The sequence below is a fragment of the Myotis myotis genome, unplaced genomic scaffold, assembly GCF_014108235.1.
Source record: "Myotis myotis isolate mMyoMyo1 unplaced genomic scaffold, mMyoMyo1.p scaffold_m19_p_14, whole genome shotgun sequence".
Classification (NCBI taxonomy): domain Eukaryota; kingdom Metazoa; phylum Chordata; class Mammalia; order Chiroptera; family Vespertilionidae; genus Myotis; species Myotis myotis.
In genome coordinates this window covers 5,172,468-5,200,070 of record NW_023416318.1, presented here as the reverse complement: position 1 = coordinate 5,200,070, position 27,603 = coordinate 5,172,468, and the positions used below count along the sequence as shown (strand labels likewise).

General features: G+C 36.8%; 1 protein-coding gene across 2 annotated transcripts in view; it reads left to right on the top strand.

Annotated features, from left to right (window-relative positions):
- CTNNA2 (catenin alpha 2) overlaps positions 1-27,603 on the top strand; it is a 1,123,259-nt gene that overhangs the window by 1,073,008 nt on the left and 22,648 nt on the right. The window contains exons 16-18 of one of the 2 annotated variants that reach the window (XM_036333986.1): positions 5,498-5,603; positions 9,418-9,552; positions 21,636-21,776. In XM_036333986.1, the coding sequence (XP_036189879.1) occupies positions 5,498-5,603; positions 9,418-9,552; positions 21,636-21,776 (382 nt within the window). The remainder of the gene's footprint in view (positions 1-5,497; positions 5,604-9,417; positions 9,553-21,635; positions 21,777-27,603) is intronic. The other variant, XM_036333987.1, reaches the window with a different exon arrangement.

The following is a 27,603-nucleotide window of genomic DNA, read 5'->3' as shown; positions in this document are numbered from 1 at the left end:
TCTTAATTTCTTTTTCAGATACTTTTTTGTGTACAGAAATGCAACTGATTTTTGTATGTTGATTTCGTATTATATAACTGCTAAATTCATATATTCTGGTTGTTATTGTTTTGTAAGACCTTTAGGGTTTCTACATCTAACATCATGTTTGTAAACAAAGATCATTTTACCTCTTCCTTTCTGATATGGATGATTTTAGTTATTTCTCTTGCTTAATTTCTCTAGCTAAGACTTCCAGTGCTGTGTTGAATACAAGTGACACCCTTATCTTCTTCCTGATCTTAGAAGGAAAGCTTTAGCCTTCCACCAATTGAGTATGAAACTAGCTCTAGGTTTTTAAAATTTTATTTAAAATGAAATAAAATTGAAAGAATGTTTGACAGCTTCTTTTAAAACTAGAAGTGGATTTGTCAAAGGATCCAGTAATTTCATTCTTGGGTTTTTAGCCCAGAGAAATGAAAACTTACATTCACCCCAAAACCTGTATACAAATATCTACATGAAGTTTATTTGTAATAGCCTAAAACTGCAGTTATACAAATGTCCTTCATTTGGGTAAATGGTTCAATTAATCTTGGTACATGTTTGTAATAGAATACTATTCAGCAACAAATAGATGCAGCAACTTTGAAAAATCTCAAGGAAAATATACTGAGTGAAAAATATCTGTATCGGTGTCAACTCAACTGCATGATTCTATTGACATAACATTCTTTAAAAAAATAAGTTACAGCAATGGAGAACAGATTAATGAGCACTATCTAGGGGTCATCTAGGGTTGATTACCATTAGGAATGGGGTGAGGAGTATAGAGTTAGTATAAGATAACCTTGTGTTCTGTGCCTCAATTGTGGTAGGATTAACATAAAGTTGCACTTGTGATATAATTTCCTATAACTTGCATGCATATACAGGTGCATGCATAACTGCTGAAATCTGAATAATCCCTATGGATTTTACCAATGTCAGTTTCCTCATTTTGTTATTGTAATAAGTTATGCAAGATGTTAACATCGGGTGAGGCTGGATTAATGGTGCATTGGACATCCCTACATAAATATCTGAGCAGGTTCCTACGAATACATAAATACTTCAAATGCAAAGTTGAAAATAGGAAAAATTGAATAAAATTGAACTGAGTTTCTCCATCATATGAGCCACATTTTAAATGTTCAATAGTCACATGTGACTAGGGACTACTATATTGGACAGTAAAAAATTATATATAGAACCTGTCCATCACTGCAAAAATTCTCTTGGATAGCACTGCTGTAGACACTATGATGTCTAAAGGAGTTTTAGACTTTACTCCCAACCTACGTAGTAACATTAAAAGAAAATGCTACACCTATTATGTAAGCTGACTTAGGGTCTTCTCTTTTAAAGGGACTGGTTATTACTCCTCAGTTGTCACCCAACTATTAATAAGGACTGCTGCACCACCTGGCATGTAAACAGAAGAACATGAGTAATTTTAATCCCCCATCCCACAAAATGATACAGCTATCTTTTCTATCCCTTTTTTCTGTTCATGATCTGGGGAAAGTGGGTCATGTCAGTGATTCTTTACTCAAAAATATCTGGGCCTCGAAAATTCCTCAGCATCTTGCATGGTGCTTAGAACCATGTACTATTCAGGATTTTTGAGATTATTCAAATAATTTTCTTAATTCTGACTCATTAAGTAATGAGTGGGTACACCTGGCTTTAAAATACTGATGAATGTCTAGAATTTTTTATGTGGCAGTCAACAATCTTTCTTGTTCTATTTTTCTATGTCATTATAATGCCTTCTGTTTTTATATTTACATTTTAGGATTTTTTAAAATATTTGTATATATTGTGAGATGCTTACTATAGGTCTAGTTAACATCAATTACATACATAATATGGAAATTTTTTCTTGTGCTGATGTACTCTCTTAGCACCTTTTTAAAGATGTACTCTCTTAGCAACTTTTAAATATATATTTGAATATTATTACATCTTAATGACTTACTTTATAGCTGGGAGTTTTTATTTTTTGACTCCCTTCTCTCATGTCACCAACATCCCTCACCTCAGATTATCATCAATCTCTTCTCTGTATCCAGGAACTCAGGTTTTCTTTTTGGGGGGACTGGGGGTCTGTTTGGTGGCTTTTTAAATTGAGTTTATTGGGGTGACAACTGGTTAAGAAATTATACAGGTTTCATGCACAATTCTATAACATCATCTGTACACTGTATTGTATGTTCACCCCTCTATATATTCTGGGAGAGTTTAAATAGCATTCAGATTATCATCGTTTTAAAGGTTTAGTGAATTCCTCTAATAAACCATCAGATTTACTGTTTGTGTTTATTTTTTTGTTTTTTTGTTTTCACGAGCTTTTCTGATAGCCTTATTTATTTCTTCCATGTAAACCAGAATCTAGATATTTCAATATCTTTTCTCTGGTCAGTATTGGTAAATTATATATTCCTGTAAGTTATTTCATCCAGGTTTCAAATTTATTTACATGCATTTAAGAAAAGTACTCATGACACTTTTAATTCTCTATTTTCTGAAGTTATTTCACTCATCTTTTTTACATTTTAATATTTGTTTTAACTATTTTTCCTAATTGCAATCTAAGTATATTTCTACATCAGTTGTGGTTTTTTTCATTTTTTTAGCTAGTTTTAGATTTATTTATTACCAGTATCTTATTATTTTCTAATAATTTATGCCTTTTTGTAATTTTATTAGTTTCTTCCTACTTTTATTTTTTACTTTTTGAGATATTACCATTTTCATTATCTCTTGTACGCTAATGTCTGTAGTTAAGGCGATTTGTTTTTCTCTGAGATCACTGCTTTAGCCGTCCTCATAAGAATGAAATATATAGAGCAGAAGAGAATACTCGGTTGTGATTCAGGACACAGGGGTTCCAGTCCTAAGTCTCTCTGAGTAGCATTCTCTCTGCAGTATCATCTTGGGCATGTCAGCCACTTAGTTTTCATCCTTGTGTTTTAGTTTCAGTAGAAAAAGAGGAAGTGTTTGATGTCCTCAAAACTTCTGTCTTGCTGTCCAGTTTTGTGACATACATGCTCATTACCAGCTTGTGACTCCAATAATTTGAATTGCGTCTATAATATGAACTCTAAAGTTGGTTAATAACAATCGCCTAGTGAGTCTGTGAACTGCATCCTCTGGTGTAATCACAAAGGACATGCTTCTAATTGTTCTTGTGGCTACAAGATGGGAGCTTGGACCTCAAGCAAACTCAGTTCTCCATAAATGTTCTCCACTAACTTAGTACATTTTGTCAGAATCAATCAACTGTTGAAAGTTATCATGTAAGGTTTATGAAGAAGTTTCCCCCAAACCCTTGGAAGATCTGGCTGTAAACAAACACACACGATGGTTAGTGACGGAAAATCAGGCAGAGTCCAGCTAGGTCTTTGGGACTGGGTTAAGATGAAGACAAACAGTAACAACAAATGTGTCAAAGTAAAACTGCAAAATAAAGATATCTAAGGTCTGAAAGTTACACAGAAATATATAATAAGGAGAACATTATTAAACAGTGAGAGATTCTGCCTCTAAAATTCTCCTTTAAAAAAATGTATTTTTACTGATTTCAGAGAGGAAGGAAGAGAGAGAGAGAAACATCAATGATGAGAGAGAATCTTTGCTTGTCTGCCTCCTGCACACCCTGCATTGGGATCAAGCCCACAACCTGGGCATGTGCCCTGACTGGGAATCACACCATGACCTTCTGGTTCATAGGTCAACCACTGAGCCACGCCAGCTGGGCTAACATTTCTTTTAAAAGTGTAAAACAAAAATATGAAAAAGTTTCTTTAGAGATAATTTAAAAAATAGTGTTAGAGAATAGAAGCCAGATTATCACAGAATCCTTAAGTCATACATATTATATAAAGTTTACATATGAAATCCTTGACTATATTTAAATATAAAAATAGCAAGTGAAAAAAGTCAGTGAACTTTGTGGAAGAGTTAATGTTAACACAGCAAAATAAAATATCTTAGGTTTTAAATTTCCCTATGTGTGTGTTTAAGCTTTGACACGAATATATTTTAATTTTAGCTACTAATGTAAAAAATTGCAGAACATAAATTAGGAGGGACACTGAACAAAATGCCCTTCATTTACATTAATTTTCTGAAGTGATTTAAAATTTTCTATTTTATAAAACATTATTATGTAACAATGGCAATCATTGCTCACTCTGAATAACCTTATGTGTTCAAAATAAATCAACATCTAAGTAGTTTCTGTCCACATTTTACCACATTTCTAACTGTATTATTTAATTTTGTAGCCTTAAAAATGTATTTAATCTGGTTGGTATGGCTCAGTGATTGAACTTCAACCCAGGAACCAAGAGATCACGGGTTAGATTCTCAGTCAGGACACATGCCTGGGTTGTGGGTTTGATCTCCAGTATAGGGTTGTGAGAGGCAACTGACCAAAGATGTTTCTATCTCGCCAATGTTTTTATCTCTCTATTCCTCTCCCTTCCTCACTCTCTAAAAATCAATAAAAACATAAATTTTAAAAAAAGCGCCTTGATTTTCAGATGCATCTAAAGAGACCAGGCTAAGTAGCAATGCCAAAAGAAAAAGAAAAGATAAATATATTTAATCTACTATTTATATCTCAAGAAAAGAGAAAGACAAGTTGTGCGCTATATTTTGTTTAAAGATTTCTGACGCAACATAGCTTTCTTTTTCTTTATAATAAATATTTAAAAGACATGCAATATTAAACAGTGCATCTAATTGAAAACCTCATGGAAAAATATTGGGACAATGGTTTGGAAGCATAAAGACACCTACTGTCACACAGTGTTTTTTCTGTTCCCTCATAAATCAGTACCAGGAGCACAGAGGCCAATGAGAGTAAGAGCTGAACAGAATTCTGAAATTCTGGCCGAACAGTTCCCCATTGTGTGCAAGAGACAGTTGCTTCTCAGAGTGCCAAAGTGGACTTAACAATATAATAATAGTGTTGGACATGGTGTAAAAGACAATGCAAGGGCATTTATTTTAGCTAGTGTCTCATTTAAATTTAGAATTTATTATTATGGCTTGTATGGACTTAGTTGAGTTCATGACTATTAGTCTGTTTTTCTCCTTTCTAAAATGGGAATGATACTTACTAGGGTTGCCATATAAGGTAGTGCGTACAACAGCATAGGCCCATGGTGAGCATTTTAATATTACATTCCCATTGCTTTTTAATGGAACACTGTCTAAACTATGTAAATGAATGTAAAGAATTAAATGTGAACATACACATCTAAAGAGGGATAATAGTTCCTAAAAATGAATGGAAGTAAAGTAGATTATTAATGTGGAAATTGAAATGAATCAAGAAAACACTCAAAATTCTTCTAACATGACCAGAGACCAATACAAAAGCAGGGTCCTGGGCAAACAGTACGGTTGGTTTGTCTATTTCGGGTTATACAATGGATTTCTAATTACGTTGTATATGTTGTTTCAGAGGCAAAGGCCCATTGAAAAATACATCCGATGTCATTAATGCTGCCAAGAAAATTGCTGAAGCAGGTTCTCGAATGGACAAATTAGCCCGTGCCGTGGCTGATCAGGTAATATAAGAGGGAAGAATCCTTGATTAGCACTTGGGTTCTGTCGTGGGTTTTATCCATTCTACAAAATGCCACTGAAGAATGAATTGTACAAAACACTAACATTTTATAAACTGGCCTCTAACTCTGCTGAGACTGAGCTGATGGAGAAGGTGTGTTCAGTTCAGGAGGGACTCCTAAGGCCTATGATCAGCTGAAATCTGGAGGTTCTCAATTATGTGGTTCCTTGGGAGAGAAGAGCACTCACTACATAGGAGACAAAACTCCCAGAGAAACAGGGAGTATCCCAGCCACCCTCATCCAGAAATGCAGTCACACTGAATAAGGGAGAGGAAAATGAAAGAAGTTTACATCTTGTTATAGAACACTGATCTCATTGTAATGATGCTCTTCATAATTCATGATAATTTACGCTCTCATACAAATGAGACTAATCCACATAATCGAGAACCTCCAGGTTTTAGCTGCATTTTCATCCAGACTCAGAGGCATCAGAGATAAATGAAATTCTCTTTTGTGCTTTCAGACCGAAAGAAGATACAGATTTAAATGGTTCTTAATCTCACCTCGAATGTTGGAGTTGATTTCCTTTTCACATTTTTCATTTTACCTGGCTAGAATTGGAACTCTAAAATCCTGTTGTAAATATGTCTTGTCGCAGTAATGTTCCATTTCCTGTAAGGGTACTTTAGGCAATAGACTTTGCCAGATAAACTGATCCTTATTTCTATAAGTAACAGTGGCTTACAGTTTGAACCACTTTAAAAGGATAATGTCTTTTAAAATATAAAATTCTGAAATAGAAATACTATATAAACTATTATTTACATGGAGACATTACGAACATGAATTTGCTTACTAGACTACAACACGGTGACATTCTCTAGAGACATAGAAAGATACAGGATTGCTTCTTAGTCTTCTATTATTTTGGGGTTTTATAGTTTTCCTCCTCCAATCCTTAATATTAGGCTGTTCCTCTAAATACTGACAATCTTCAGCATCCTAGATTCTTAAATATTTTAAGAAAAATACATTATTAAATTATTAAGATTATATTTAAAATAAGTGAATATGTTGTCTCATTTTATTTTATTGTCTCAATATATTATCTCGGCTAATTCAAGGGAATGTTTTTTGCTTGCTTTTGAATTTTTGAGAAACACTTAATAATGATGATAATTCATTAAGTATTATCATAATTTGAGACCCCTTCAAATTTGTAGGGTTTGAGGACCAAACCATTACTCAATTGGTAAGTTCAGGGCAATATCAACTCAAGGCTTCCTGAAGTTTGAATCATAATTTGAGCTGCTTTCTATAGAATTCTATATGTATCCCAGAAAGTTCATGTAAAAGAGAGGAGAGAAAATGAACTTACTTGAAAATGTGCATGCATGTATGCAAACAAACAAAAATGCACCAACCAAGAAAAAAATGCCATATCTCCCTCCCCCACCCACCCTTGCAAATGTTGAGATGGGGGAGGATGAGAAGAGTGAGCAGAGATTGGTGAGCGGTTCTTAAAATAGTTTTACTTGGATAGACTTCTTCCTGGGAGTGAAAGTGAATGAAGTTTAGATGGCTTTTCCATTATATTCTGAATCTCAATGGCTAAAGCTATTTCTCAATATGTTTAGGCTAATTGAGTTCAATCTTTTTATTTTGATTCTTGTTTTTGATTTTGCATTTTTGCAACTTGAAGTATAGCCCAAAACAGTTTTGGTATCTGGGAAACGACACACAAATCCCAGGATTCTAGATGCCTTTGGATATTGTGACAAATTATTTAAATGCTGTTTAACGATGACTTTAAAAGAGACAGATGAAGGTAAACATAACCCCCTCTTTTTGTGTCATTCTTACTGTCATCAGTGGTGAAACAACCTGCAATTCAGACATTATTTTGTCTGAATTGGACATTTCTTTCTCAAATTCTCCTATTTCCATGGAGTAAGACTTATTTTTCTTGTTTCATCTTGCCTTTATTTGTGTTTTAAATGCTTCAGTTTAAAGAACAGAATAGAATGAGAAGTACCGAGGAATAAATTGATTGCCTTTATTTTGCCTGAAAATATTTTTATGAAGATTTGAGATATGCACGCAATATAAACTTTTTACGGACTGTTGCATTTTTAATTACTGTTCCATTGAGATAGAACTTTCAGTTTAATTTGCTGCAAGGTATTTGTATCAAAAGACTAGTCAGCCCTCTAGGGAGACATCATTTTAAAGTTAATTCCTTTCAATAGATGGGTCTCTGGAGTAGGATAAATATTACAGTATTAAGTACTTTTAGAAAGCTGAAAAACAGTCTCTGTGGGTTTCTTTCTTGATAAATACAGTTAGTGGGAGGGGAGGGGAATGCTACAATGGTAAGTGTTACGTATGAAAGAGACCCCTTTGTCATTTATTCAATAAGTGGTTATGTCAAAACCACTGGCTTCACGGTACTAATGAAAGAACTATTTTCCTTGAGCTTTAAGGAAACAATTGGAGTGCTTTTTCTCATACTCTTAGTCTAAATAAGATAACTTCAATGTGGCCTATAGGTGTTTATTTCTTACAATGTTTCATCAAGGATCTTGTGATTGTATGTTTTTTTACAAGTGCCAAATTGGGCCAGAACAATGGAATGGCCTGGAGAATCTCAAACTGAACTTTTGAAATAGGAATATATTTCAATGTCGGATAGCCATTGGCATCGGAGCCTCCGAAATTCCTTAGGAGCCATGGACATGTCTGTGGAAGTGTTCATCTCAGCTCAGTGTATTTGATGGACATCTACCTGTTTAAGTCGCAAAGAGAAGGAAAATCCCCGGTCATAGTTGACTCTGGCACATCCAGAGTCTGGGGTCTGTTGTTTCTCTTACAAGTGTTTCAGTTGGTATCAACTTCATTCTCTCTCACATCTGTTTCCCTTACAGTGCTCATGATGCTTCTCAGTGTTTTGCTTAAAGGAAGTTTATCATGTTGCTAAAATTTTGATAAATAGGAAGATCCTGAAGGTGTAATAGTTTTTTCGTTAGTGAATGAAGCATTTCTTAAAAAAACTAAAGGAAACAAGTGATATTCCCTTCCAACTAATTGAATTGAAACTCTACCCTTTTCTATGGCAGAGAGATTGCCACCCAGAGTGATGTCCTTCTAGCATGTGTTGCTTTGGTTGTTTGTATTAAAATAACTTGTACAGTCCTGACTGGTTTGGCTCAGTGGATAGAGCGTCGGCCTGCGGACTGAAAGGTCCCAGGTTCGATTCCAGTCAAGGGCATGTACCTTGGCTGTGGGCACATCCCCAGTAGGGGGCGTGCAGGAGGCAGCTAATCGATGTTTCTCTCTCTTCGATGTTTCTAACTCTATCCCTCTCCCTTCCTCTCTGTAAAAAAATCAATAAACTATATTTAAAAATAAATAAATAAATAAATAAATAAATAAATAAATAAATAAATAAAATAACTTGCACAGAGTAAACACTGAATGAGCCACTAGGAATAACAATGGTAAAATATTTCGTTTCTTAACAGTTTTGAAGACAACTGATAAAATGCCCAGAAACATGTTCAGAAGTCCCAGTAAGACTTGCTGAAAGACCTTTACTAGTCTCTTGGTAGAATTTTGTTAAAGTCAAACTAACTATTCTAAACTATTGGCATGGTATTCCTAACGTGCTATAGAAAGTATCTAAATGAAATGGATATATTGCAAGTATATGACACCAAAACCTTTTCTTCTCACCACAGCTTTCGTAATATACCACGTGTTAGAAACTGAAGAGGATGTACTAACTGAGATCACTATTTTAAATGTTTTATAGTGTCCTGATTCAGCGTGTAAGCAGGATTTATTAGCCTACCTTCAACGAATTGCCTTGTATTGCCATCAGCTTAATATCTGCAGCAAGGTGAAGGCGGAAGTGCAGAACCTGGGAGGAGAGCTCATTGTGTCTGGGGTAAGCTGGGACTTGGGCTTCACGATTTAAGTTCCCACTGTTGTACTTCCAGGCAAGAATTCTTGGCAACAGTACTGCTAAAAACCACCAAAATACAGTGATTCATAGGGAGGTAGTTTTAAAATAAATGTTATCACCATTATTCCAGACCTTACAATAACTCACAAAGAGCGATTTGATTTTCCAATTACTCCGTGTTTATACTAGCCTTGTAAAATCTCCATTATTCACAAGAAACTAATTTCATAGTCTGAAAACTCATTGCCAAGCTGTGACTATCATAATTATTTGGGGCTTTGGTATATTTACTCATTGTGAGTCTACATCCCTTTGTTAACCCAAGTAATTTTCATTCAGGAGCCAGCCTCTCTATGTGTGGATTGTGTTCACATGTTAGAGATGATAAAAACAATGGAAATTCATTCATCAGGTTCCAATGCATACTAGGTTTTCAGTAACCCTTAAAGCCACAATGTTTGAATGTAATACAGGTTGATGTGCTGTTGCCAAAAACTAACATAGTTTTCAAACACTAACAATTATATATTTTTTTACTTAATCACTCCAGTGTTTCCCTTCTCATGAAAATATAAGTATCTGGTTCATTTCATCAAATGCAAAGAAATAAGTTCAGTAAATAGAAGGATCATGATTTCTTGGCAAGATTTGCAAATGTATGTGTTGAGGTTCTTCATCTTGGCTTCTTCTCCCCCCTCACTCAGTCCCTCTCTTTTAACAAAAGTTGCCATCTATGGTTTTAAACTATTTGCAGTTCTGAAGTGTGGCTCTACCACCTTTAGTTCTTTTCCCAGTCAACCATGATGCTGCCTTCTGAAGTGTGGCATTACCAGGAACATAACCTTATCAACGTAGGAAATGCCTTGCGAAAATCACATTGGTCACAAAGCTCAATTCCACTGCCCCCCCTCCCCAAGCCATTTTTAAAAAAAATCATCAATTTGACCCTTTGATAAAAAATATGTGGAGAAATCATTCTTGAATCCAAAGGTTTTATTTCCTATATTGCTTGAGTTGCAGAAAACATAGCTGGGAAAAGAGCTGATCTGGCTTGCATGGAGGTGCCATCTGGAAAGCCTGGTCCATGCAATCCCACCTAGAGCCCAATAAATTGGCTATTTTGTGCCTCTTTCCAAAGCATAGTCACCTCTTTGTTTTTCTAAAATGATCCTGCTTCAACATTCTTCAACAACCAAGTGCAATCTGTCTTGCAATGTGTCCCTTTCTGCCAAGTTGGTAACTACCAAAATTCTCTCTGCCAAGAAGTAATTGATCAAAACATTGCATCTCCCTTGCTTCCTTTCTTCTCTTCAGCCTCAGATGGTATAGTTTCCCATACCATTCAGCTGTCATGTCCATCTGTTTATAGTACCTGTGGAACTGAGTACTTTTTGTTTAGCTTGCCTTGTGTGCTTTCATTTGTCACGTTCCAAATCTTATTATTTGCGTGGATGCACAAAGCATCTTTTGTGGATCTCAGACTCCACAGCTTCATCTGGACAATATTTTCCTGGCAGAGTTGCTCTCCATCGTCCTCTCAGTACCCATTATTCATCACTGCCTCTAGAGCTTCATTTCCATTGTCTTTTCCTCACTGAGATGTAGTCCAAACCATCACTGGCTTTTATCACTTGCACTGTTGGCATTTGCAAAGGTGTTTGAGAAGCCCATTTCCTTCTTTGAGTCTTACTGGCAAAGAACAGAAATCCTTGCATGGGAGAAGGCTTCTATTAGAGGAATGTTATACAGCTTTATAATAATTCTGAGTCAAATGCATTATAAGGGTTTGCTATATATTGCTTAGTTATGGACCCACTCTTGGCCTCCTCATGATTTTTTTCAAGCTTCATTGCTATTTGGTGCCATACCTGCATCCGTAGTCTGCTGTCTTTGCCACTTCTGTCTCCACCTTATTCTGCATTTCCTTCACTAATGGCGAATGAAGAAAAAAGTCAATATGTTTATTTTGCAAAATAGCCACAAATGACTGCCTTCAAAGTTTTGAAAGCATCAAGAATGTGACAAACTTTCAATGATTTTGCCAAGAAAGTGCATTCCTGCTTTGGGCTCCATTTTATTTTGTTATCTGGCATGACAAAGTTGCTATAGTTTTAAGGAGAAACAACTATAGTATAAAGCATAATAAATAAAGAGAAATAGTTAACATTTTCTTGCTTTTCCCCTATGTTTATATACATGGGATCAAAGCTGTGGTTTCTTCTCTGAAATATATGAAAGCCCCCAGGAAGATATATTTGTTGGAAGTCAAACTTTCTCCTAAAACAGAGAAGATTTGGGCAGATGATTTCCATTTTGCCAAGAAAATGATTTGAATTTCAAAACTCAGAGCCATTTTTTTTTCAATCTTCTGCTGTCATGATGAACATATAAAATGTACATGTGCATAATAATATACCATGTTAGCATGTGATGTTTTATGTGATTCTATGTAGACATTGGGAGAGGCCTCTTCTGTTATATCTTTCTTTTGTGTGAGAACTGGCTCTAGAAAACTCAATAGGTCATGGGTGGAAATGGGAGCAAATGCTCTTCATGAGTCACGATGGGGAACTAAAGAAATAAAACAGTTAGGATGTATGCTGGCATATGCTCATTCACACAACTGCTGTCTAAGAAGCACCATTAGTTTTCTGGCTGGCGACCAACTTTTAAAATTCATTGGCTTAAACCTTTCTCAACAGCCAAATGGTCCCATTCTTATTAAATCTCAAAGTAGAAGATGCATTTGGGAGCCAATTCAGCTCAACTGGGTTGCTAAGGGGTAACAGTAAAGAGGAAAAAATAATTTAAAAATGAGTAGAGTGATAGCCCTAGCTGGTCTGACTCAGTGGGTAGAGTGTCAGCCCACAGACTGAAGGGTCCTAGGTTCGATTCCGGCCAAGGGCACATACCTTAGTTGTAGACTCAATCCCCAGCCCTGGTTGGGGCATATGTGGGAGGCAACTAATCAATGTGCCTTTCTCACATCAATGTTTCTCTCTGTCTCTTTCCCTCCCTTCCACTCTCTCTAAAAAAGTCAATGGAAAAATTTCCCCTGGTGAGGATTAACAACAACATAAAGAGTAAAGTGATAGAGATATTAAAGTGAAAGCAGAGGACACAAAGGCCAAAAGATTAAAACAGTCTCTTAGTTTATAAACTGGCTTTGTTTGCTTAGTTTGGCGTTTGCTTATTAAATCTCTTAAGCCAGTTGACATGCACTTTGGGAAAAGAAATGTTAAAAGAAGAAAAAGAGAGAGAAGGAAGGAAGGAAGTGGCATGAAAGAGGGAAGAAGAGAAAACAGGGGAAAGAGAAACTTAATCATAGTACATCATAATTTTTTTTTTCGTGCAGGTAAGAGCTATTATTAAACATGACAGCATTATATTCACCATAGGAGAAAAGTTGAGCCAAAATGTTTCAAGTATGTAAATACATTTTGAATACAAATAAGTTCCGATGCCATGATATGGAAATTACCTGTATATTTGATTGTCATGATTTAAAATTAATTTTTGTTGACTAGGTTTCAGAGGATTTAATGGGTTCTTTTACATTTAAAAACAAAGAGGTACACAAAGTTCTGGAGAAATCAAACCCATCTACAACCTTCAATTATCTTCACCTACCCAAAGACTTATACTTTACTCATTATTCTGAACAAGATTAGAAACACTGATGTAGGATTTTAGAACATAGAATGCTGAACATTAGCATTCTGATAAAACTGAAAAATTCCACTTAAAAAAAAAGGTCAAATACAACAGGAGCTCCATTATAACAGTGAAGCCAGAACACAAGAGCAATATCCCTGCTCTGGGCAGGAGTTCGATGCTCAGATCAGAGCTGGAGGGACTTTAATATAACTTAGAGCTAACTCCACAAGAAAATATTAGAAATTTAATAAATTTCATTGTATATGCATGTTCTTTTTTTCAAAAATATGTTTTTATTGATTATATAGAGAGAGAGACGAAGAGGAAAGGCATATATATATATACAGTAGGGCCTTGACTTACGAGTTTAATTCATTCTGAGACCGAGCTTGTTAAGGAGCTCCTTAACTCAAATTACTCTATCAACTCAATGCAAAAATTCGGCCGAGAGACAGCTGGTATCTCAAAAAACTCATGAGTCGGGACACTCGTAAGTCAAGGCCCCACTGTATACCTTATACTTTATTCATTAGAAAATATTAGAAATTTAATAAATTTCATTGTATATGCATGTCCTTTTTTTCAAAAATATGTTTTTATTGATTAGAGAGAGATGAAGGGGGAAGATATATATATATACACACACACACATACACCTATACTTTATTCATTATTCTCTCTCTCTCTGGCTGGCGACCAACTTCTTAAATTCATTGGCATATATATATATATATATATATATATATATATATATATATATAGAGAGAGAGAGAGAGAGAGAGAGAGAGAGAGAGAGAGAGAGAGAGACAGAGAGACAGAGACAGAGACAGACATTGATGGTTGCCTCCCATATGCACCCTGACCAGGGATTGAACCTGCAACCTGGCTATGTGCCCTGACTGGGAATCGAACCAGCAGCAATCCTGCAGTGCATGGGATGAAGCTCAACCAACTGAGTCACACTGCCCAAGGCTGTGTATATATTTTTGATACTAACAAAATGTAGAAACACAGTTTAGAAGTGAGGAATGTTATTTCCCTAAGTCCTCAAGCTGATTGAATGGAGCCCTAACCTGTTCCTGAGGGATTGAACAACTGCCCTAATGTGCACTTTTGTTCTTTGCCTTTTAAATCTCTCCTTTCCAAACGTAAAGCTATTTCAATTGGGTTATGGAGAGGCTTGACAAGGCGAGCAAGTACAGTTTGCGACACTGATAGGATTTGAATTGGCAAAGAGAACATTGGAGAATAGGGGTTAATTACAGTCATTTGTACCACCTGTATTTCATGTCATTAAAAAAATTAAACTCAGCTAAAATCAGCATGAATAGTTATGGTAATAAATGAAAAACATTCAGAAAAATACAGAAACTGATAATATTCAAATCTTCCCTAACATTGCCATGTAATCAAAGATACATATGTGGATCTGCACACATATACATATACGAGATACACTTGATTTGACATTTACTCCATTACCCCATGAGTAAGCAAAAAGCAAGAACAAATGGTTGACAACTATGACATGTCTAGTCCAATACAATTCAGGGAAAATAAAATGTGAGATTTAATTGTATAATTTCATATAATATATATATATATATATATATATATATATATATATATGTAAAAATTGTGGTTTGTTGAGATGAAAGTTGCATTCCATTTGAAAAGTTCCGTTTTTTTCTCAATAAAATGTGTATTTTGAATTGAGATGAAACAGTCATTTGAAATAAGCATTGTACCTGGTTATGTAGACTTGTACTTTAAGCAACTTTTTTGAGAACCTCCTTTTTATTTCTTCTGATCATCTTTACTGATCAAAGTGTAGTAGTAATGGAAACAAATTTCTAGCTATTTTAATTAGGGTTTGGAATGCATTTTTGTGCTCATTTTATCAGAGGGGTATGTGCTTAGAGGATTTACTGCAGTTACAAAGAATTTTATCCAGATCTTTCAGAGGGTGGGCCATTAAGTATTTGTTAAATATTTGATCTAGGAAGAGTAGGAGAGACCAGATATAAAAAGTAAGATAAAAACAAAGTTCAGATTACAAATGTGGATAGAGGGAGAACCATAAGAAGATCAAATAGTTTCTTATCATTTGCAGAATGGCACAATTTTTGCTAGTAAGATGGGTTGTTCTATAATTCAATCTTTCTCCCAAAAACCTACCCCCTAATCTGTTAAAATAGGAAAACTATAACCATTTAATTCTGATTCCTGCATCATTTCTTCCTTGGTTACATTCCTATCAGTGTATATGTCTTTAATTTTTGTGTAGTCCAAATTATGCAAATCTTCAGAGAAAATAAGCCTTACGTGGTTTTTCACTGCAAACTCATTGTCCCAGTGTTATAAAAGTGACATTTAACAAACTCCAGGCATTATTTTTGGAAGAAAAGTAAAAACCTCTTTTGGGTTTCAGTTATCTTTGAAAACTTTTGTCTAATGCACTACACCTGTGTAGGTGTCTCCCCTAATAGTTCTGTGCAAGGTAGGATGGTGTACTGCTCTAAGACGTGGCTTTTCAGTTAAATACAGTTGGGCCTTGACTTACGAGTGTCCTGACTAACGAGTTTTTGGAGATACCAGCTGTCTCTCGGCCGATTTTTTTGCATTGAGTTGATAATTTGAGTTAAGGAGCTCCTTAACGAGGTTGGTCTCGGGACAAATTAAACTCGTAAGTCAAGGCCCCATTGTACTCAATGATAGGAACCCTACACTTACCAATGTGATCCATTCTATTCATTGAAAAACATCATTTATTCATTGATGGAATTAAACCAGTTGGCTATCTTATTGAATTAGAATACTTTATATTCTAACTAGAGGCCCGATGCACAAAATTCGTGCAAGAGGCTCACCCCTCACAGCCCTGGCTGCCTCATGGACCCGCCCGTCTGCCCCCCACCCACTGTCCAGTCTAATTAGCATATTAGCTCTTTATTATATAGGATGCTGTCATCCCAGAAAATAAGAAAACAGGCTCTAACTAGGACATGAACCAAGCATATAACTCTCTTTATCTTACCTGGAGGGGGAGATGAATTGACCTAACGTGGATCTACTCAGTAGATTGATTGGATTGCAGCACCTGAACTTATGGGCTGAGAAGTTTTTATTTTAGTTTGAGGGCATTATTACTTGTAAGAGTAGAAAGAGTTAGTGGCTTTAAGAAGACATTTTTGCCTCAGATATTTCTGCCTCCGAAATGTCAATGCCATTACCTGTCATTCAGTCAATGAACTTTCATTCATTTGGGTTTTAGAAGTTTTATAAAGCTTTGAAAATCCTCTAGTTAAAAGAAGGAAGGCAAATAATTTACATCTAAATTTATTAGCAATTAATGCCTCAGATTTCAGTTAATATTCTGAGAATTATGGGGCATGCAGGAGGCAGCCAATGAATGATAATATTTTTTGAAAACTTGAAAATTAGACACATGAGAGATACCTTGCCTAGGTGAGGGACAATGATATATATTTTAATATCTGTGAAACACTGACAACCCTATTTAATAAGTAATGACTTATAACATTTTCTCATAAGACATTATTCTAAATTTTTAATATATTTTTAATTATGCCAGAGAGGAAGGGAAAGAGAGGTAGAAACATCAATGATGAGAGAGAATTATTATTGGCTGCCTCCTGCATGCCCCACACTGAGGATCAAGCCTGAAACCCAAGCATATGCCCTTGACCGGAATCGAAACCTGGACCCTTCAGTCCACAGATTGATGCTCTATCCATGGAGTCAAACTGGCTAGGGCCATTATTCTGATTTTGAGATACTGTCTGAATGTGGTAATTGTCAGAGTTTATTCAAAGATGTTCATTAATATGTTTTAAACAATGTCTGTAGTAGTGTCATAGGGGCTACCTCCTCTCCCCCCCTTTAAAAAAAACAAACAAAAACCAACTAGTTTTGAATATGTGAGGGCAAATCCAGTATACATGTTCCCTTCAATTGAACCAATTATGGGAATCTAAAGTGTTGAGTGGATACCTTTATTTAGAAACAGTATCTGTAATTCAGTTCTTGCTTTCTGGTTTTCCTATATACATTTGAATTTGTCAGCTCTAGTCAAGAAATACATTATTTTGAATTAGTTACAGAAATCCATTGTGATTTTTTTGTTGTTGTTGTTCCTACTTGGAGATGCCTCAAGAATTCCTGGACTGAAGGCAGTTTAAAGAAAAAGAAAACATGTGAACAACTTGATATAAAAAATAAAAGATACACTTTAAAACCATAAGCTAAATATAATCTGGGGATTTCATTTTGATATTGCACAATTTTTCATTACCTCAGATAATGAAAAATAAAAGAAAGAAAGAGACGCCCCTCCCCGCTTGGCAAAGCAGAAACAGAATTTTTAAAGTCTGTACTAGGTTTTATAACATTTTGAGAATATTTTTCTAGAGAAAGATCAATGTTTCCATATGTTGTTCCTACTATCTAATGAAAAACGAATCCTAAGTTCTAATGACAAACTAACAATTAGAACTTCAAAGAGTTGTATTTATTTATTGTTTATATAATTATATTTTCTGATTCACTGAATTCAGCATTTCTATTGCATCCCAACTACATTAACAGGCATAGTGCTAAATATTGGTTGGGTAAAGGCATTCAAAGACCTTTATCTCTAGTAGCAAATAATTTTCCTGAAAAAGATACATTTTTTTTCTGTTCATTGTGCTTTTATTAGATTGTGTAGTCTATTGTTTGTTGTTGTTTTTTAAGGTTTTGTTTTGTTTTTTTTAATCTTACTGTTCAATATTCTCAGTCAGAAGAGCAGGGTGTTGATGGCTATCTCTGTGTATGCACTGTGTTTCTTGGTTTACTATATTCTATAAGTAAAAATGTGTTTAACTTACAATCATTTGCATTTTGCCCCTACATGTTATTTTGTCAAATGCTTTCTTCAGTTTAACTTAAATGATTTATGAAATATGGCTTTGATCACAGCCCTTAGAAAAGAAATATGAGCCATGCAATGGCCCATGTCTCTTACAAATAGGAATGACTTCTGGATGGGCAATGTGGCGTTTTCTTGGTTCAGATATCTATTATGCTTCAGAACACATTGTCTTACTCAATTTTGAACAGTCATATTTCTTCTGGATAATAAATGCATTTAAAATATTTTATACCAATCCTATTTTCTTGAAGACAAGCTTTCTTAATTTAGACTTTCATCTTTTCTCACATTATTAATACTATATCTTATTTGATTGCTTTTCTCTGACTACCTTCATCTGTGCAGATGCCTTACTGATAATGAACTTGACTTCCTGGAACTCTGGCTAGATGTTCTGTCAAATCTGCACAACTTGTCTCTTGACCCCTTTCATCCATTTCCTTTTGCAAATCTGTCTTGCAAATGAGAGATAATAATATCCTGGAGAAGTTCCAGTCGGCATCATCTTCTAAGAACCATGTACTCTTTTAAACCTAAGGTTCTGTATGTGAGAGAGTATCATAAAACCAACGCAAAACATAATCTTTTTATCTAAGAGCTCCTGGTTCAAATCTGTTGCTATCAAAATCGGATTCTCTCTTGTAATTTCTCTTTAATAGCATTTTGAGCAAATTGAATGCCACTGCCTGATTATGTCTTCCCTGGTGAATTTCTTTGTAAATAACTAGGCAGGTCATTCTTTCAGAGCGTACACATTATTCGACCTGACTTTTCTCAATTCTTTTTCACTAAGAAATAAAATAAAACAAAACACTTTGCTTTCAACAAACAAAAAATGCAAAATCAACCCTACATCTCTCTGGTCAGAGTTAGTTATACTCATGACTTCAGTAATGGGGTCTCTTGACTGAAATCTTGCAATTACTTCATATCTTGTCTTGAAGGGCAAACTAATCCATTCAGGTAATGCCATAAAAAGCATGCATCAAATCCACAATTGCAGTAAGACTTGGTTTTTATAAACAATGTCAAGAAGCTAGATCCTAAGAATAGTTGGAAAGTATTTGATCCAAGCGTTGCATTCTTTGTCAAAGAAAGCTTTGTTATTTTAACTAATATAACTAAAGACATCGCATTCAATCATACTAAAAAGTCAGCACAGCTCACCACTCGGCATCCTTTTGATGCAGCCTAGTTTTGCATTGGGTTCCTGAAGCCAGGCTCCAGTTTCCAAATAAGCAACAGATAATCAATAAGAAATAACAATAGATTAAAATCTAATTCCAGTTCGCTTTGTTTTAATAAAGTGTTTAACTCCATTTTTTAATATCTTAACATAGGGGGAAAGGTACCTTCTTTGTTAGGTAGTAAAAATCTTAAGGTTAATGGAAAATGGGGAAGTGCATCATTACTCTTGAAATAATGAGCTTTAAATTTTGTATGAAAGGTTCTATGATACAAATAAGTTTATAATAAATAATAATCATTTTGAAGTAGAGAAATAATGATCATGGCAAAAAAAAATCAAGAAATTTTTAAAACCAAATGGGTTCATTATAAAGTGTAAAAAAACAAGGGTAGGCCAACTAGTCAGTGATCCAATATGTAAAAATTTGAAGATAATAAGACTGTATAGGGCCATTAATTGGGAAATCTCATGCAACAAAAACTGCTAAATATAGAAGTTGAATTTAGACTTGGAATTAATAAAATGGAAATAGAATAAGGAAAATATAAACAGAGTATTATTGTTTTTCTAATAATATTAGTACAGAAAAAGTCAAATATAAGGAAAATTTTTTTTCTCATAGCCAGATATTTTTTTTTTTCTGTTCGATTGTCTTTAATTCTCTCAGGATATTCTTTAAATGTCATTAGCATTCATTTTGAAGTAAAAGATGAGAGTAATGTTGCCAAATCTGTAACTAGTTTGAATTTTATAGCTTCTGTGTTTCAAAATACTCTCTAATTTGTCAATTTTGCTTAATTTTAAATTGTGATTACCAAATACACTTTATCTATTCAGTGAGTTAAGGATGACAGAACTAGAAATAGAACTATACTGACTTAAAACAGAAGGAAATAATTTCAAATTGGGAATTTCATCTGCATACAGAAACAGCCAACTAGGCATCACTCATTTATTATGCCATGAATTACAGCTGTTATTTTGAATCTTTATTTTTACTAAAATATTTTCTATGGTGAGAGAGATCTGGCTTCTGGATGTGGATGGTTTCTGGACCTGCCTGCTCTTCAATATCACCCCTTCCATTTACAGTGGGGCCTTGACTTACAAGTGTCCTGACTAAAGTTTTTTGAGATACCAGCTGTCTCTCAGCTGATTTTTTGCATTGAGTTGATAGAGTAATATGAGTTAATGAGTTTCTTAACGAGCTCGGTCTCAGAATGAATTAAACTCGTAAGTCAAGGCCCCATTGTATTTTATTGTAATAACCAATTGACAACTTAGAATAGTTCACATTTTAAACTTTTAAATCTTCATTTGTAAAAAACAAAACAAAAAAAAACAGATCTCTCCACATAATTTTCCATCTTCGCTGATTAAAAAAATAGATTCAGAGGTATAACTAGATGATTATAGCATAACTGCAGGTCACAAAAATGTCTGGTCAGTTCGCATCCCTGAGTCACTTAAACTTGACCTCTCAGAGCAGCAGTGCAGGGGATCTTATGACTGTAGAAATCATGCTGTTTGATTTTTCTCCAGTTTTGAAGGTGGACCCCCTTTATATGTATGTGCTATTCAGTATACATGGAAAAATTTAGTCAAGCCTGTCATTAATATTTTATGTCAAAGTTAACATCCTAAAGGTAGAAATAGGCATTGGTCATTGGCTTATCTTGGAAATTGTGCTTATCACACAATCCACCCATGGGTGCAAAAATGAAGAGTAAAAAGAGTTGCAATTTTAGCAACAATGAATGCCTTAGTTCTTCAGTGATTCCAATAACAGAGGTAAGTATCCCCTTAGTATCATTACTGGCTGGATGTGCAGAGGCCCGAGGGCTTGGTGAAGGTCACACAGCAGGGCAATGGAACTTCCAAGAAAGGCATCCGACACTCCCCCTGTACCGTTCCAGGCTTTAAGAGCTTCAGCCCTTGCTTTCTCTCTTGGTGATCTTCAGTGCTTTAAATAGGGGATTCGCCCCCTCTGAACCCACTACAGTTGTCCCTACAATGCCTGACAAGGCAGGGTGCTTCTTCATCCTCCTCCTCTCAGGTGGTCCATATACCTGTTCAAGAGAACCAATGAGCAAACCTAGTGGCCGGGCTGTTTAATATCACAGAGGCCCACCCATCTCTTTCAGCACCTAATTCCTTCATATGCCTCTTTCTCCCGATTACCCACCCCCTCTTCCACATCCCTAATCCCTTCCCAATAGGGTACGTTTTATTTTTTTCTCTTGCTCTCTCTCTCATGCTCTCTTTTCTGTATCTCTCGGAAATCAGACAGGAGTTCAGAACACTTTCACTACCTTTTATGAGGTAGATTGTGATGTCATAGATGGGGGCAGGGCTAGTCAACTTTCTACCCACCTCCCAACCTGTGCTGAGGGAGCTCCGATCAGTGGAAGCAGTGATTCCTCCATGGTGAGTAACTTTGCTTTCTAATCTAATCTGTCTCATTGTAAACATTACTTTTGAAAGCAGGAAAATGGGGTTTTAAGGAGGTAAAGATGCGGCCACTCAGGCCCTCTTTACTTATTGTTAACCAACATTGGAGAAAGGATCTACTTATTTATTCTCTATATAGATGAAGGATTCTACAGCACAAATACACTCTTCAACTGTGATCTAAACTTGAGAAATGAAACTGGTATTTTTATTCCTCTATTTCTGAGTCTTTCTTCCCATGGGCTCTGGAAGTCATTGCGGATGAGGAATGAATTCATTCTGTAGTCCTTCAGTGAGATTCTTTAAGGAGGACTAGTTAGGTGAATGCGTTCTTCTTCATTTGAAAGATTTCTGGATCACAGACTAGCCTTTATTGATGTTTGCCCAGAGAATCAGTCTGCTCCTCCAAAATTGTGGGTTAAAATGGTGAAGAAACTGATACATAAGAGTTGCCAACAATTTTGGTGTTGATATAAACAAGTGAAAGTGTTTCTAATGCAAAGACTAAAAGATTTATTTTTAAAGAGAGAGTCACCATTCTCGCAAGATGAAGGGTACAGCCACATTACAAAGTGTCACAACCCAATTTGCTACCTTTTTGTTGTTGCATGTCATAATATTGATGCCGTTTGGTGTGATTCCTCGGTAGTTATGGGCTTTGAAAAGCTGCTGTCCTTTGTTTCATTGGGGTTTCTGTTACTGATTATTCCTTTTATATGCCTTAGTATTTAGAAAGAAAAGATCAGCTGGAGTGAGCATTTCCCTTCACCTTCCTTGTTCACTCCTAGGTACCTATTAAAACTGTCAAGATGTCAGCTTCTATGTAAAAGGGCAAAGGAAGCTCACAGAGGTGGTTAAATCTGTGAGGGATGTTGAGCATCAGGGTGGGTGTTTTTGAAAGGATTTGAACATCAGAACCTGAGGCCCTGTTACGTCTCATGAGGTGGGATAAAAGCATCCGCCTGTGGATCCGGAGTATTAGGAAATATTTTAAGAATGTATCGCTTATTTTCTCAAAGTATATATGCATCCCCAGTTAATTGGCTAAGTGTGGATATTGGTTTTGAAGAATTGGGGGCAGTTTAAAAGGAGGAGTCCTTTCTCATCAATAGCTTTTGTGTAATGGGTAGATTTTCCCGCCCCTCCTTCCCAACTTAGGCATTTTAACAGCTCAAAACCAATAGTCCAAAACTGGACTGGAGCTGATACTGCCCTTTTTGTCACCTGGGGTGGAGCAGTGTGGCGATTTCTGGGGTAATTTTCCCACCTAAGTTTTCTAACTTAATATGATTGCAATGGTGGTGATTTCAGGTACAATAAGGAAAAAGAGAGCCAGGGCTGGGCAATAGGAAGGTCTGGGTGATAATCACCTGCCATTAGCTTAGTATTGCAGTGTGGGTAACATCACATATGTTGGGTGATGTATGTTGGGTGCTTCCTCTCAAGTCTGTGGCCTACCTCCCATTAAAAATGCTAGACCCCTGAAACACCAGTACAAGCCCACTTTCAGTGCCAGAAAAAAATCTGATGTCTAATCATAGCTCAAGTTTTTAATGTCTTTTATCAACCCTCATACAGCTGCCAGGTAAGAAATGCTCATATTTTACAAACCCTTGGAATACCGTCATCTTTAAACTTCGTGAGTTAAGAACGGTTGTGTTGTGCGCTTGTGCAAATTGAGAGAGTATGTCATGGAATGCATTGTGTATGCACTTGTTTATCCTCATGTGCATGTGTCATTTATGGTGGTGTTCAGTGTTTTTTTTAAATTCATTTTGTATGTATTTAAGTTATAATTTAAAAATACATACACATAATTTGTGCTCTAAATGAAACAGTGAAGTAGAACAGAAGTTGCATTAATTTGGGATCTGAACACTGGTCCTATTTCTGTCACTGCCTAATTAGGTAACAACATAAATTACTTAAGACTTTTGGGCCCCTGTTTTCTCATCTGTAAAATGATGATAGACGATGTAATGGATATATCCTAAAGTATTTCTGCTCTAAAAATCTATGGTTTTATCATATATTCTTGAAGAAATGGTTTATGGGGAAAAATTGTTGATGAGACTTGTTTGTTGTTTTTTTTTATAGGTCCTACAATTAGTCAAACCAGAAAGAAAATTTTAGTCTAAACTATGTTTTTAAAGTGTACCCTATATCTGATGTAGTATTATTTGGTTAATAATTTAAGTGGGTTATATATTTTTAAATGGACAATATCAAGCCAATGATAGTTAGCTATGTGTTGATTTAGAAAATCAATTTATATTTTAACTGTAATTTTTATGTTATTCTGCTTTTTGAGATTTAAAACAATCCCTGTTACTAGGAAATAGATGGAGCTAGGTCTCATTCAGGTTCTAACATTCAAAATTACTTATGCAATATTGCAAAATTTCATTATGGTGTTGAGAAGGGTTGATGAGTTGGGAATTGGTGGGTACTGAGCTATGTGCTATGGGGGATACAAGCATGTATAGCCTGTTTCTTACTCTTGAGGAATGTATAACTTTTTGGGGAGTCTAGATACATGCCAAGTGTCAGCTTGGAGGTGAACACAGTTAAGTGTCAAAGAACCAAGAAATATCCCAAATATCCCTGTGGCCGAGGTGGGCTGTATTGCACAGGGAATGCTTTCTGAGAAGCTGAGGCCATCAGCTAACTTTGAACGGAGTGGTTTAGATTTGTGTTGTCATACAAAGGACAGCAGGGAAGCATTTCAGGTCAGTGAGACCACAGAATTGTAAATGTTACAAAGGGTATCTTGTGTTTAGAATTGCCATCTATCAAAATCAAAGTCATTGCTCATAGTCCAGCCCCGTATTTGCCCTTCCCCCTTAATCGTGTGCTGACTTTACCGTGAGTGAACTGCAAGGATTATTAAGATGTAATTGGGCAGCTATTTTCTCAGTTACAACAAAGTTCATATGATAACTCACAGCCACAAATGTGGAAGAGAAATAAATAAAAGGAAGGAATTAAGGACAGAAAGAAACTCTAGCTCATAGACTTTCTGGGATTATCATTGACAGGTTTAGAAATGTCGATGGTTATGGAAAATGCCCATTAGCTAATGAGAATCCATGTAACTGGGGTGGTTTTCCAAAGCAAAAGGAAACTTCTCTGAGCCCGAATCATGCCAGATTCTGCTCTCAAATAGCCAGTTTGAGAAGGTTTTAACACTAAGCAAAACTAAACATGATTATGTAAGTCTCTTTCCCCCATACACATGGAAAGAGGTTACTGATTTGGGCATGATTTGCCCACCTTGACAAAGAAGAACACTTACGTTTGAGAGCCTCTCTATTGTTATAGTTGATTTGCAGTGTAAACTTTGCGTCACATAGCAGGCACTGCTTTTTATATTTCTTGCCATCCAAGTTCCTTCCGAGTTATTACTGTGGCCTTCCTGACAGACTGGAATTTCATGGAGAAAACTGCATTACCCCCTATCCCAGATTCTAAGGACTTTGTCTATGTCATCCGGTGAACTGTTTCTTAACTTCCGATCATGACATAAAAATTGATTTTTAGAATATATTATCTCAGACAGTCACTTTTAAAAGCTAAATTTGTCTAGATGGGAATGATGAAGTAGCAAGATCAACATCAGGAACACTCTCTTAAAACTTCCTCCCAAAAAAGGCCAAGTAGGACTTACATAAAACTTTGTGGGATAATATAGATTATTAAAGGAAGTTAGAAATGTTAGAATTATTTTTGTCTCGAGAGAACAAGGATGGCAACTGTTTCCACCTTCCCTTAATGTCCCTAAGAGGTAACTTTAGAAAAATTAGAATCTGTTAGGTTTATAATTCAATAAACATTTAATGGGTAAGTAACATGTGATATCACTCTCCTATGGATGGGCATGGCAGTAAAATATAATGGATATTTTAATAATTACTTGAACTGAAGTATATACAAAATGATAGGGGCATCCCATAGAGAAGGGGAAGAGGAAGCTTCATAAAGGGCAGGTAGAGGAGGAGAGAAAGGACTAGCCCAAGAGAGAAACGAAAAGATCACAGTATTATGGCATAGATGTATTCAGAGCTGGCTGGACCTGCAGATGTCAGAGCTGATAGAAAGATGGAGAAAAGTGAAAAATGAAATTAGAAAGGCAGGTGGCAGCTGGATATCAAAGAAAGTTTTTAATCCCTTTCTGGCTGTAATGAGTGTTTTTCAAAATGGCTAGAGGATCATCTGCATGCTAAACCTGGAAAGGGGTGGAAGGAGACTGTCAAATGTAAAATGTTGACTCTGTGGTCTACTGCTGTAGACCTCTTGAATTCAGCATTGTAGGGAGTAGGTTCTTGGATTTTGTAGTTAAATGTCCCATCTGACCCTCAACCCATATCAGGTGATTCATTTTCACAGCAAAGTTTTGGAAACTCTACAAGACAACAAACTGACTCATTATATATCTACTAGAGGCCTGGTGCACAAAAATTTGTGCACTCTGGGGGAAGGGGGGGTCCCTCAGCCCGGCCTGTGCCCTCTCGCAGTCTGGGACCCCTCGGGAGATAACCTGCTGGCTTAGGCCTGCTCCCGGGTGGCAGAGGGCAGGCCCAATCCCTAGGTGCAGCCCCTGGTCGGGCTCAGAGCAGGGCCGATTGGGGGGTTGGGGCACCACCCCCTGTCACACTCAAGGCAGGGTCGATGGGAAGGTTGCGGCGTGACCCCCTGTCACACACAGAGCAGGACCCATCAGAGGGTTGGGGAGCTCCCTCCTGTCATGCACAGAGCAGGGCGGATCAGTGGGTTGGGGCGCCGCCCTCTATCACCCACAGAGCAGGGCCGATCAGGGGGTTGGGGCGCCGCCACTCTCACACTCAGGGCAGGGCCGATGGGGAGGTTATGGCTCAACCCCGTCACACACAGAGCAGGGCCGGGGGGGGGGGCGTTGGGGTGCCGCACCCTGTCACACACAGAGCAGGGCCGATCAGGGTGTTTGGGCGCTGCCCCCTGTCATGCTGATCCCGGTGCTAGGAGGCCTCTCGGCTCCGCTGATCCCGGTGCTGGAAGGCATATTACCCTTTTACTATATAGGGTAGAGGCCTGGTGCATGGGTGGGTGCCAGCTCGTTTGCCCTGAAGGGTGTCCTGGATCAGGGTGGGGGTCCCCACTGGGGTGCCTGGCCAGCCTGGGTGAGAGGATGATGGCTGTTTGCAGCTGGTCACACACCCTTCAGGGTGAGGTTCCCCACTGGGGTGCCTGGCCAGTCTGGGTGAGGGGCTGAGGGCTGTTTTCAGGCTGTGACTGAAGCTCCCAACTGCTCCTTTTTTTCTTTCTTTTTTTTTTTTATTCTGGGCCAGCTTTAGCTCTGAGGCTCCAGCTCTTAGGCCTCTGCTCCTGAAAGCAGGTATCTGGTTTGTTTCGGTTCTATAATCAAAACTCTGTATCAACTCCAGCTCTGAGATCCCGGCTCGCTGAAAGCTGGTTTCTGGGGTTTTGCTTAGCTTCTATATTTGTTACAATGTTTTTTAAACTGCAGGCTCAGAGGCCGGCAAGGCAGGCGTGGAACTTTGGTTTCCTCCATCACTGAAGCAAGAAAGCCTCATGTTAGTTTCAAGCTGCCTGCCGCCATCTTGGCTGGCAGTTAATTTGCATATCTCGCTGATTAGCCAATGGGAAGGGTAGCGGTCTTACGCCAATTACCATGTTTCTCTTTTATTAGATAGGACTAGAGGCCTGATGCACGAAATTCATGCTAGAGTAGGCCTTCCTTCCCCCGGCTGCTGGCACCTGCTTCCCTCTGGCCACTGGCAGGCACCTGGGACCTAGGCTTCCCTCG